We start from the raw sequence: 13,210 nt of genomic DNA on the forward strand, positions 1-13,210 counted from the left end.
GAGTGCTTTCCTACATAGGAGACCGGATCGACTCCCCTTATCGATAAATAGAATTTTTAGTCAGAATTTGTCGTATCAGGCTTGTCTAGTGTGGATTTATATTTACAGAGTGGTTTGCGAGCTATTGCATAAGACTTGTCAAGTATGATTTACATTCCATGTTTGGTTTGTGAGTTATTGCACATAATCATGTTTACTTCAGTGTGTACCCAAAAAATAGAGACCGCAAATATTTTGAGGTTCCAAGAAAAATTAAAATACTAGTAATAGTAATCAAATGGGAATGTGACACCTGACCGCCATCGATCAAGGGGTATGGTGGAATTAGGTAAAGGCCCTTCCACCCCTTTAGATTTGATGGGATGGATGGATGAATTCTTTCACTGTTAATCTGCAGAGATCTCAAGTTTGAGTCTTGATAGAAATCGTTTTTCTTTTATAGGACTCTATGCGGAATGAATTTACATAATTCGAACTAATAAGTTCCAAATAGGGGCGGAGCCACCTTGGAGTCGGGGATTCCGAACCCCGGCCCCTTCAATGGAAAATTATACTATATATAATATATGGTTAAAATTATTTTTTATGTATATACAGTAAATATCGAACTCTCTTCAATTAATTCATGTGTCGAATTCTTCAGATTTTGAACCTCCTTAAAGAAAATCATAGCTTCGCCCCTAATTCTAAATATCATTTGGTTATTAGAAAAATGAAAACACAGCTCAAAAACACAACTCCATATTGCATAGAGCAACACTACCTATAGTGCTATTATTCTTTCTTTCATTTTTTGTCCAAATGTAGTAATGTGCTTCTTTAATTAATACATACTTAACACACTAATGGGATTAATATTCCTCTTTTTTTTTAAATGTTTTTTTTATGGGATTAATATTCCTCCATATTAGTGGTAAATAATTAATAAAATATTGATCATGTTATTCATGACATTTTAATATCATTCCCCTTTAATGGTAGCCATCCAACAAAATAAATATGGAGGACCCATAAAATCCCACTGACAATTACAAGTAGAGCCCCATTTCTTCATAACCATTATTTTCTGGAGTACTCACTGCTCACTCCTTTAAATAAAGAAGAAAGATGCTGGGGTTTGTTGCAACACCTTGTCTCACATCCACTACCTTTTTTTTTATTATTATCAACTTTATATATTGACGGAATCAAAATTTTCATTAAAAGGACGTAAAGAGAAATAAACGCATGAAGAAGTCAGGGAAATCTAACATGCATATATTACTATGGACAGAGGCGTATCTAAGGGGGGGTCACCGGGTTCACGTGAACCCATGGTCCCCTCCCAAGATTATATATAGTAGTGTTATATTTTTAAAAACTATTAAAATATAGATGTGTGAACCCACACTCGGAGTATCACATAACGTGATTATGACTGGGTGCACCTCTCTCCGAGAGGTTAGAAATTTGAATTTTATATTTATCTTGTTTTATTTTTCTTTCTAAAATTAGATAACACTTCTCTAAGTGGTAATTGATAGCACTTTTGGCATTTTAATTAATTTAATATATATTAATTTTAGACCTATAATTTTAAAATTTTAACAATTTTCAGTAGTAAGAACCTAAATGTCGAACCGATCAAATTTATATCATAGATCAACATTTTAATAATAGTGCACTCATCATCTCAAAATCCTGGATATGCCTCTGACTATGGATGTGTTTGGTACGAAGGAAAGTGTTTTTCATAGAAAATGTACTTTTAGAAAATAATAAGGTTTCTTACTGATTTTGTTGTATTTGATCTCTACGTAAGTAAAATATCTTATTCTATTATATATATATATATATATATATATATATATATAGAGAGAGAGAGAGAGAGATAGATAGATAGATAGATAGATAGATAAATACTATAGGGGGTTGAGATGGAGTAGGGGTGTGGGGTGGTGGGAATAGGGGCTACGACGTCTGGATGGAGATGAGATGTATTGGAAAGTGGAGAGGACAAATATTAATGAGGAATATCATTTGTAGAACTTGTTTTTTTCTACTTCCTCTACGGATCATTTTTAAGAAACTTATCTTTGTAGAGAAAATATTTTCCAAATTATTTAAGCATCTGAACAAAAAAAAAAAAATTTCTCCACACCAAATACACCCATATTTATATAATTAAAAATAATTTTATTTTTTTATATATATGATATAATTTTTTGATAAAGAGAATTCAAATGAACCCATTACACCCTCTCTGCTCCAACTTACATATTTATTCATTTGTTTTTTTTTTTTTTGTCTGATGTGCTAAAAAGTCTTAATGAAATTGACCATATAATTGATACTTTTTGAATCTACATTATTCCTTAAAAATGCTAAAATAATTGGGTTGGGAAGTGGGGACTGGGGAGGGCCAAAGGAATTGATGCACATGCTTCTATTGTTTTTGTCTGATGTGCTAAAATATTTGTTCGAATTGTTTCATAATGTATCATATTACATTATATTATTAAATTGTGTTATATATGTTGTTGCAATAATATTTAGATAGACGATATTATTTAATGTTGTTTAATAACACTTTTCTTATTTAATTTAATTAATTATATTGTATTGTAAATATACACACAATTATATTAGACTGAATGACCAATGTGAAAGAGAAAAAATTCTTACAAAACCGGCTATCAATTTTTCCAAAATAAGGAGAGATATGTCGTTGCTTACTGCTCACAGGAACATCTGAACTATACTATAGTCAAGTCATTTGCATATTTTATTGTTAGGTTCATCATGTAGTACTGAATATAATAGCAATGCAACAATAATAGGGGTGGTTTCCCATGAAAACATGATGATCCGTCTAATCTGATACATTCTAAGTTTTGACGGATCATTAATCCGTCCATTTATAAACTCAACATGCCTTGATTTTCCGCCCAAATTAAGTCTATTTAAAAATTGAATTGACTTGGCTAAGTATGTAATCTAAACTGATCAATGAGAAATCTTATAAAAAATATTAATGTAATTTTTTGATATATTATATCTAATTACAATAAAGAAATATAAATTTGTTTATTAGTTTTGTTTGGTAATTAAACATATGCTAAAAAAAAAAAAAAAAACAAATTGAAATTTGGAAAAATTGATCACATTGGGAAAAGACTCATTATTCAATTCATCTCAGCTCAAATAACTTTTGGAAAAAATTGACGACCCATTTATTAACACATCCCATTTTAACCCGTCCTATTGTAATTCAACCCAAACCATTCATTTAAATTATAGCATAAAATCACATATGTTTAATGAGAAGTTGAATCTTTAATCCAAAGCTAACAAAAAAAAAGCACCATGCTTTAAGTCTCCTATTACTACTACTCTATATACTACTAAGTATATACAATTAATATTACTATATTGCACAAAACTTGGCTTTAAAGCAAATTTATCAAGAATTTTACCCCTTATATAAACTCATTAATTCCCCTCTATTTCTTCATTCATCTCAACACCTCTCTATTACTACTAATCAAATACAAAATGGCTTCCAAATTCTCATTTGTTGTCCTATTTCCCATTTTATTATTATCTCTCATGTCAAGCGCAACATTTGCGCGTGACTTCTCCATCGTGGGATATTCCCCCAATGACTTGAATAGCATCGATAACATCATCAATCTCTTCGAGACGTGGATGGAGAAACACAACAAGATTTACAAGAGCATTGAAGAGAAATTGCATAGATTTGAGATTTTTAGAGACAATTTGAAACACATTGATGAGAGGAACAATAATGTTAGTAATTATTGGCTTGGTTTGAATGAATTTGCTGATTTAAGCCATGATGAATTCAAGAAAATGTATTTAGGACTCAAAGTTCAAAATGAAAAGAGATCAAATGATGAATTTATTTATAGTGATTTTGTGGATTTGCCTAAGTCTGTTGATTGGAGAAAAAAGGGTGCTGTGACTGATGTCAAGAATCAAGGCTCATGTGGTAAGTTAATTATAAGGGGCTATTTTTAGTGTTAACAACTTAAGGGTATTTCAGTCATTTTAATATAAAACGTTTATCAACCCTTTTTTTAGTAAACACTTCAATTGATCCTTTATTTCCAAATTCATAGATTTTAAGGATATTTTAGTCATTTCAATAAAAAAAAAAGTGTTTAGACACTCTTTTTTCTTTACCAACCACTTCAATTAATCCTTTATTTTCAAATTCATAGATTTTAAGGGTATTTTAGTCATTTTAACAAAAAAGAACGTTTAGACACTTATTTTTTTTTTTTACCAAACACTACAACTAATCCTTTATTTTCAAATTAATAGATTTATGTATTGCATCGAACTCTTTAAAAATATCTTCGGATGTGTGCAAATCCTCCAAAACCAATATATTTTTGGAGGTCTGACATGGATGCAATAATATTTTTGTAAGGTCCAAGCAACATAGGAAAAACATGTTTATCAACACTTTTTTTTTCGTCAAACAAATCAATTGCTTTACTTTCATTTTCAATACATCCAAACACTTATTAGTCCTTATTTTCATATTTACATATATGGAAAGGGTCATATTTGCCCCTCTACTATCGAAAATAAGCTATATATGTCATATGATATACTATTTTCAACAAATATACCTTACGATCAGAGCCGAAGCTAGGTGGGATCTGTGGGTTCAAATGAACCTAGTACCTTTTCCGTAGAATCTGTATTTGTACTAGAAAATTAAATAAATATATGTGTATTAACTTATGAACCCCTAACAAAATTGATAGATGGTTCAGTGGTAAAGATTGGACCGTGGAAATGTTTTTTCACGCTAAAGTTGTGAGTTCAAACCCCTCAAAAAGCCACGTGTCATGCTCTTATTGATGGAATTATGTTGCGTTTTGCAGGTAGTTGTTGGGCGTTTTCAACGGTAGCGGCAGTAGAGGGAATAAACCAAATAAAAACAGGGAATTTGACATCTTTGTCTGAACAAGAGTTGATTGATTGTGACACAAAATACAATAGTGGTTGCAATGGTGGCCTTATGGATTATGCTTTTCAATTTATTGTTTCACAAGGTGGTCTTCACAAAGAGGATGACTATCCTTATCTCATGGAGGAAGGCACTTGTGATGAAAAAAGAGTAAGTCAATAATCTAATAATGGTATTCCTAGCTATGTTGCTCGTAGAGTCGGAGCCAGGATTTTAAGTTTATGAGTTCAATTTTGTTATTGAACACATATTTAATGAACTTTCTTATATATACAAATACTTGTACCTAATAGCTTTGCTCCTCTTTGCTTGGATCCTTAGATCCTCCAAAAGTAGTTTATTTTATAAAGGATATTCAGACTCGAGTAGAACGACATTTTTGGAGGATCTAAGCAAACGTACATAGCTTCTATGAGTTTTTCAATCTTTAACGCTCATGAAGTTCAATTTTTGGATCTGCCTCTAGCTATGTCACTCAAATCCTTTAAAATGTTGTCAGATGTGTGTCGGCCACTACAACAAAAAACAACTTTTAGCGGCAATAAATATACACATTAATAAATAGTGAGAAATCCTTTATTGGCATTAGTTAATTGTCATTGGATCCAGTATTGCTATAGGCTTTAGGGACATTTACAAAGAGTGTTAAATGCCGCTAAAATATGTTTTTAGCGGCAATTAAGCTATTGCCTCTAAAGATCATTTTTGATATAGTTCAAATTCTTCAGAAGTTATTTATTTTTGAAGGATCCAATACCGATACTAGAATTCTTAAATTGAAATGTGATATTTTTTTCAGGATGAAAGTGAAGTGGTGACAATAGATGGTTACCATGATGTGCCTGCCAATGATGAACAAAGTTTGTTGAAAGCTCTTGCTAACCAACCTTTGAGTGTTGCCATTGAGGCTTCTAGTAGAGATTTCCAATTCTACAAAGGGGTAAACTTCCTTTGTACTCTTTTTTTTTTGTGTGTGTGTTTGGCATGACAGAAAATGTTTTCTTAAAAAATAAGTCGTTTTTTGGTGTTTGATTGTCATAAAATATTTTTCGAGGTAAACATTATCCAACCAAAAGAAGGAAAGATTACTTCCCGGCCTCACTATTGGCCGGAAGTCATTTTCCTTTACAATTATCTCTAACTCAAAATATCGGAAAATATTTTTGTGTAAATAAGTGATTTTTCAGAAAAATGACTTTCATCGTACCAAAACATATACCCTTAGTTATAAATAGAACTCTTTAAGATTGCTTGTAATACATGATATATACTATGAAAACTCTTAAAAGGATCTTTTACATAAATAGTCAGTCAGATTCACTGTTTACTTTTTCTAGTCGATATACTGAGTAAGCACATGAATTATGGGTGTAGGGTGTGTTTGATGGACATTGTGGAACAGCATTGGATCATGGAGTGGCAGCAGTTGGATATGGATCCACAAAAGGGTTGGATTACATCATTGTCAAGAACTCTTGGGGGACAAAATGGGGAGAAAAAGGTTTTATTAGGATGAAGAGAAATATAGGCAAAGCTGAAGGCCTTTGTGGAATCTACAAAATGGCTTCTTTCCCTACCAAAAATAAGTGAAAAAAACATTGTAATTTTATTTCTTTCTATTTGTTGAATGTTGTTTCATTTGTGGTTTGAGCATTATGTTGTATTTTGTTAAGGAACTATCCAATGTATTCTTCAAAGAAATTATATTCTACATTCCCTCGGTTTCATTTATGTCTTAATTTGAATCTTTTGACGTTAAACTCATAAACTAAAGATGTATGTATTACTATACCAAATGCTCTTTGAATCATGTATCTTAAATATGTCGCATGAATATAGAGTGACGTTCTTTCTGGAACAGACTAAAAATAAAAGTATAACACGTAAATTCAAGGAGACATTATAAGAGTTAAAATAGTACAGAAAAGCCAAACTCATGTCCAATGATTTATAAAACACAAAAAGCTGAAGGAACAACTAACAAGGCAGAAAATGCAGAATACCTAAGGTAGGTAAAATTTGTCTATGGTCCTTATTTCTGCACAACTACTAGTACACCAATGTAAATAACAACAATCCACTCATAGTCGACGAGGAGTTCAATCGTTCAGAAAAGAGAGCGGATAATCGTTCATGCTTGAGATTCCTTGCAGATTATCGTTTGCGGTTCCCTGACCTCTTTCCTTTAGGGTGGCCAGCAAGCTCACTGGGCAAACCACTATGCATGCCACGTGACGGAACAACAAATTTGGGATTCATCGGAGCAGCAGGTGCAGCGAAACTACATACAATAACCTGGAACATAAGCCATTCAATTAGTGCCTGGATACAAGATACTTAATACATAACTTTATCAAGGTGCAAAAAGAAGATATTGAATATGTTAATCTGCTTCCTGCCTGCATTTGCCAGAATGGTTTCTTCCGAAGGAAAGAGGCGTTCATAGGTAACGAGAGTGATATATACTCTTAACTAATTACCAATTAACACTAAATAGGATTCTGATCGTCCTGTTTAGGCTTACTTGACAAACAAAATATCCGAACCTCTTCAAAAACCAGAAGAATGCAGTAGAGAAGATGGTTACCAAATCCACGTAAATTTGAACTTTATAATCCCAACTAATAGTGAATTGCGAGAAATGCCTAAAAGATAGAACACATGCTACTTATTTGGAACTTATGAGAAGACGAACCTCAACTGGTGATGCAGCTATTAGATCACCCGTCACAGCACCACCAAAAGTCCGTTGATCAGATCCAGTCAACGATACACTAAATCCACCCATTCTGCTCTGTGGATCGCCATTTTCAAATGGCAGAAACGAACCAGAAAGAGTCTGTATTTTGAACAGTCCCTACAGGAGGAAAAGATCAAGAGCAGATTTTTATCAGCAGATCTGTGAATTCTAGAAGAGAAAATCAACAAGTAATTTCGGGCACAAAATGAAGTTGAAATAAAAAAATAGGATTAAAATCCATATGAATTGTGGATTCTAGAAATAATAGTACAAAACGTATCTCTCGAGTAAAACGATGAAAACTGGAACAATAAATGCTAAAACAAGTAAAATATATTCAGACGTTAACCTCATAAGTCGCCTCTCCTCCGGACGCATCAGCTTGAAATACAGTCACATTCGATAATTCACCAGTCGCTGACACGATACAAACAGCCCTTGGACTACTGTGAATAAATGACACTATTTTTGATGACACATCCTGAAAATCAGATAATAAGGATTAGTAAGATATTGTCCGTGACTCCCAACCAAGTTAACTTCTACCTGATTTTATGAATTATTATAGCAAAACTAATATGGAATAGGTGCAATTCGAAACATAAGAATGTTTGCTGGCTATTCCCAAGTTTCATATGAAATTAAATGTTCTTCAAGTCAAAGGAAATACAAAGGATAAAGAGGTAACCTCTCCTGTTTTCACAGTGATAATATGTTGTGTGACTCCAGATCCTATCGATCCTGCAATCAGAAAATGAAGGTGAGAAGTTCTATCGATGTGCGACATGTACTCAATCTCCCCACCCCACCCACCCCAAAAAAAGAAACCAAAAAAATGAAGTTACCTGGTATCTGTTGTTGGTTGGTAGTGGTAGGTACCTGACCATTTGCAACGAACTCACCTACAATTATCTGGAATAAAAGCCATTAAATTAGTGCCAGCTAAGTAAACAAATTCTGTGTCACACGGGCAACCTAGATAAACAAATGGTAGTGTGAGCAACTGAGCATAAGTAACGAGAGTACTATACACATCTCATAACAACGGATCACTTGCATACCTAGACCAGCTTCACTAATTACCATTTAACACTAAATCTATGAAAGACGGATAATGTTGATTCGGATCTTCCTGTTTAGTACTATAACACTAAAAGGTTGAATACATGTTGCATAGATCGATTTTTGAAACTTATGAGAAGGCAAACCTGGATAGGTGATGCAGCAGTTAGAACACCCGTCACAGAACCACCAAAAACCCAACCATCAGGTTTAGCTAATGAGACACTTAATCCACCTGTTCTGCTCCGTTGACCGCCAATTTCAGACAGCAGAAACGAACCAGATAGAGACACTATCACAAACTGTCCCTACAGGATGAAAAGAAAAGCACTCAACTCTTTTTCTTTTTTTTTTAAATCAAAGACCACATGGGTCAAGAATTTTATTAAACTAAGAGAAAATATATACAAAAAGCACTCAACACTATAATAATGCAGAAGAGCAGATTTTTATCAACAGATCTGTAAATTCTAGACTAGAAAATCAACTAGTAATTTCACGCACAGAATGAAGTTGAAATAAAAAACTAAGATTAAAATCCATACGAACATACATCTCAAGTAAAATGATTTAAAAAGGTTATATTACCCTCTCAACTAAAAAAAAACCCTTGTAATTAGTATGTACTAAACAAGAGCTGAGTTAAATCTTACAGTACAAGCAGAGGTGTCAAAGGTGAAAAGCATAGAAAGTCACCACAATCTATTGAAGCTTTAAGCGCAAGCCGTAAAGCACAATTCAAGTGTCCGCTTAGTGAAGAAAAAAGATGCTAATAAATTTTTTAAAATAAGAAGAAGAAAGTAATGCAGGAATAAACACAGAAAGGGATATTAATTATTTGGAAAAAAGAACTGAAAAATAATAATTAGCTGAAATATGTGAGATGGAACATGAAAAGCTAATCCAAATAAAATATAGTCAGACATATACCTCAAAGGTCGTAGCTTCTCCGGACGTGTCAGTTTTTATTAGAGACACGTTTGATAATACACCAGTAGCTGACAGGATACAAACATCCCTTGGACAATTTTGAGTAAATGACAGTACTTTTGATGCCACATCCTGAAAATCAGATAATACGGATTAGAAATACAAAATATAATGACCTGCAACTTTAGGAGCCGTTTGTCCATGGAAATTTTTTCTTTTCAAATTCTTTTTTTTCGTTTGGTTATACATTACACTGATTTTTTAAAGATTAGAAGCACATTTTCACAATCTATTTTTCATGTCAGTAATATAAGTCTTTTACCAAAGTGAATTGTTATCACTAGTAAATTTTTGGCCATCATTTGAGAGTAGGTGATCTATTGATATTGTTTTTTCATAACTCTTTTCCTAAAATATTTTCTGCGACTGCCCGCTGACTACCAAATTTCAGAATTATTGACAGCAAAACTAATATGGAATAGTTGTATTTCGAGACATAAGAACGATTGTTGACTATTTCCAAGTTCAATAAGAAATTAAATGTTGTTCAAGTCAAAGAAAAGATAAGGATAAAGAGGTAACCTCTCCTGTTTCCACTTCGATAATCTGAGGTGGGAATCCAAATCCTGTTGAACCTGCAATCAGAAAATAACACTGAGAAGTTCTATTGATGATGCCTGATGGTGGATGAAACCACACAGGATAATTTATTATACAGAGTAAGTGGAATATATATTCAATCTCCCCACCACCCATCCCAAAAAAAAGAATTCAAAAAAGAAGAAAAATGAAAAAAAAGAACAAGAAAATCAGCATTCATCTTTTATTACATACAATCCACGATCATTCATGAACATGTTAGATCAATTAATTCAACAGGGCAGAAATTTCTAATATAAATTTCGGAAACGAAGGAATCAGTTGCACAACTCTTATGGCAAAAGAGTAACAATATACCATTGTAATACTAGAAGTGGGGTCTAGGGAAGGTAGAGCTTACATACACCTCAGTGTTTTGGACAGCAAAAGGCAACAAAGGCATGCCTCACCACAAGGCGAGCCGCTTGCCTTTTTGAAGTGTGGCGTAAATTAATACCAAAAAATTAAAATATTTAATATCATATATAAATAATCAAAATCTCAATAGAATAGCAATAACAAATATTTCAATACAAAAATTGAAAAAATAGATAGTACATACTAAAGTGTAGAACTTGAATGAGAAAAAAAACAAAACACAAGTAAAAATAGTGAGAAAAAAACAGAGGTAGAAGTAACGTCCGATGATGAAGAAGGAAAACAGAGGAAGACGAAAAGAGGAAATACGTATTGGATTGGAGTCTCTAGAAAAGTCTGGATGGTCGCCGGAGATATCTAGTCTAGTCGACTAGTTGGAGTCACAGTTAAAGAGTGCAACTGTGCAAATTTGGAAAGAAAACCCTAAAATTACCTTTTAACTTTTTAAATACCCTAAATTGGTCGCCTTTTTTAAGAAAATACAAAAGGTGACGCCTTTGCCCCCATGGCGTCACCTTTTGAAGATCGCCTTGCCACAAAGCTAATAGGCAATAAGATTCACCTCGCCTCTCACCATTGGCGATCTCCGTTCATAACACTAGACCTTACCTCTACCTTATAGAGATAGAGAGGTTGTTTCTGATAGATTTTCGGCTTAAAATAAAGCATTCTTAAGGCTATAAATTCAAAAAAGGAACTCCTATTAAATTGGCAATAAATTAAAAAAAGATGTAGACATTCGTATACATACATAGAGCCGCCGCAGCGGTTCCGCCATAGTTGTTTGTATAAGCAAAGATCCCTACTAAGCAAAAAGAATTTACAGGGATCTATCGAGTATATCATGGAATTTGTCTCCTCTAATTTAATTTCTTTACTCCAAAAGTTAAACTAAATACAACTCGTCTTGATCTTTTGTGATGAATCTTCTAACCTTCAAAAGTACCAACATTTCTTCCTGTGCAGATTGACCATATACGAGCTGCCACCATAATTGACTCAAGTGTCGCAAAGAGGCACTTTGTACACAACTATGCCTATTAAACCAAGCGTGCCAGACTAATGGGGTCACAGGTGTTTATATAGGTAGGCTAGGAATTCTTAGGCAAAATTTTTAACCCTAGGGACGTCTTCGTAAAATATGGTTGCACTAGGGACTACTAATAAAACATTTATTTCCGTCAAGGGAACTTCTGTCAAAAGAGGGTACGGATGACAAATTTGTAGACGGCGGGGGTATAAGTGACCGCATAGTATAATGAAGAGTAAAGCTAGCTATTGAATGGTCAAAATTACCCTTCAACTTTCATTTAATAGCTACCTTTACTCTTCGTTATACTATGCGGTCATTTATACCCTCGCCGTCTACAAATTTGTCATTCGTACCCTCTTTTGATAGAAGTTCCCTTGATGGAAAGAAACCTTTTATTAGGAGTTCCTAAGGAAACCATATTTTATGAAGAAGTCCCTAGGGTTAAAAGTTTTGCCTAAGAATTCCTAGCCTACCTATATAAACGCAGTGACCCCATTAGTCTGGCACACTTGGTTTGGTTTAATAGGCATTGTTATGTACAAAGTGCCTCTTTTCGACACTTGAATCAATTATGGTGGTAGCTCGTATATGGTCAATTTGCACAGGAAGAAATGTTGGTACTTTTGAAGGTTAGTAGATTCATCGCAAAAGATCAAGACGAGTTGTATTTAGTTTAACTTTTGGAGTAAAGAAATTAAATTAGAGACAAGTTCCATGATAGACTCGATAGATCCCTGTAAATTCTTTTTGCTCAGACATATGTATACATGTCAACATCCTTCTATAATTTATAGTAAATTTCATAGGAGTTCCTTTTTAAAATTTATTGCCTTAAAAATTGCTTTAATTTAAGCTGAAGGTCTATCAGAAACAATTTCTCTATCTGTATGAGGTAGGGTTAGGGTCTACATACACTCTTCCCTCCACAGACCTCAGTTGTAGGATTACATCGGGTATGTTATTACTTTTTTGCCTTCAGAGTTACACAACTAATTCTTCGTTTCCAAAATTTATATCAGAAATTTATGCCCTGTTGAACTAATTGATCTAACATTTTCATGAATGCTCATGGATTGTATGTAATAGAATTCTATAACACATGAAAAGTTCAGATAAATAAACCAATTTCAATAACCATTAAAACAAAGTTACCTGGTAATTGTTGCTCATTGCTCGGTGGATGTGTGCCAAAGCTGGCTCTGACACCACGGTTATCAGATAAAAAACCCATTAAGAAGTTGGTCAAGTTTGCCAAAATTCTCAATTTGTTGCTTTTTTGCTGAAACCAGGAGGTATCTATCTGGATTTCTTCACTGAAAGAGTTTGAGCAGTTGCCGGAATAACTGGCTATTGGGATCGCCGGGAGGATCGTCGGCGCCGGACGGCGAAGCAGACGGATTGAAATCTACAAAACGGAAATTGCAGCCGCAGAGCTAAAACCCTC

General features: G+C 33.5%; 1 protein-coding gene across 1 annotated transcript; it reads left to right on the forward strand.

Annotated features, from left to right (window-relative positions):
• Positions 1–3,534: 3,534 nt before the first annotated feature.
• On the forward strand, positions 3,535–6,574 carry LOC125820123 (cysteine protease XCP1-like). The gene is made up of 4 exons (XM_049499546.1): positions 3,535–3,991; positions 4,899–5,134; positions 5,784–5,924; positions 6,359–6,574. Exons 1-4 carry the CDS (start codon positions 3,535–3,537, stop codon positions 6,572–6,574), a joined length of 1,050 nt encoding a protein of 349 aa, XP_049355503.1.
• The last annotated feature ends 6,636 nt before the right edge of the window (positions 6,575–13,210 follow it).

This window comes from Solanum verrucosum, unplaced genomic scaffold, assembly GCF_900185275.1.
Source record: "Solanum verrucosum unplaced genomic scaffold, falcon-dt-bn FXZP01000229.1, whole genome shotgun sequence".
In the NCBI taxonomy this organism is placed as follows: domain Eukaryota; kingdom Viridiplantae; phylum Streptophyta; class Magnoliopsida; order Solanales; family Solanaceae; genus Solanum; species Solanum verrucosum.

What these genes read in the sequence shown, in the direction of transcription:
- LOC125820123 (XM_049499546.1), top strand. Translation starts at nt 3,535, where the DNA reads ATGGCTTCCAAATTCTCATTTGTTGTCCTATTTCCCATTTTATTATTA. An exon ending in CAAGAATCAAGGCTCATGTG is followed by an intron (nt 3,992 to 4,898) that starts GTAAGTTAATTA and finishes TGCGTTTTGCAG; the next exon opens with GTAGTTGTTGGGCGTTTTCA. An exon ending in ATTTCCAATTCTACAAAGGG is followed by an intron (nt 5,925 to 6,358) that starts GTAAACTTCCTT and finishes TTATGGGTGTAG; the next exon opens with GGTGTGTTTGATGGACATTG.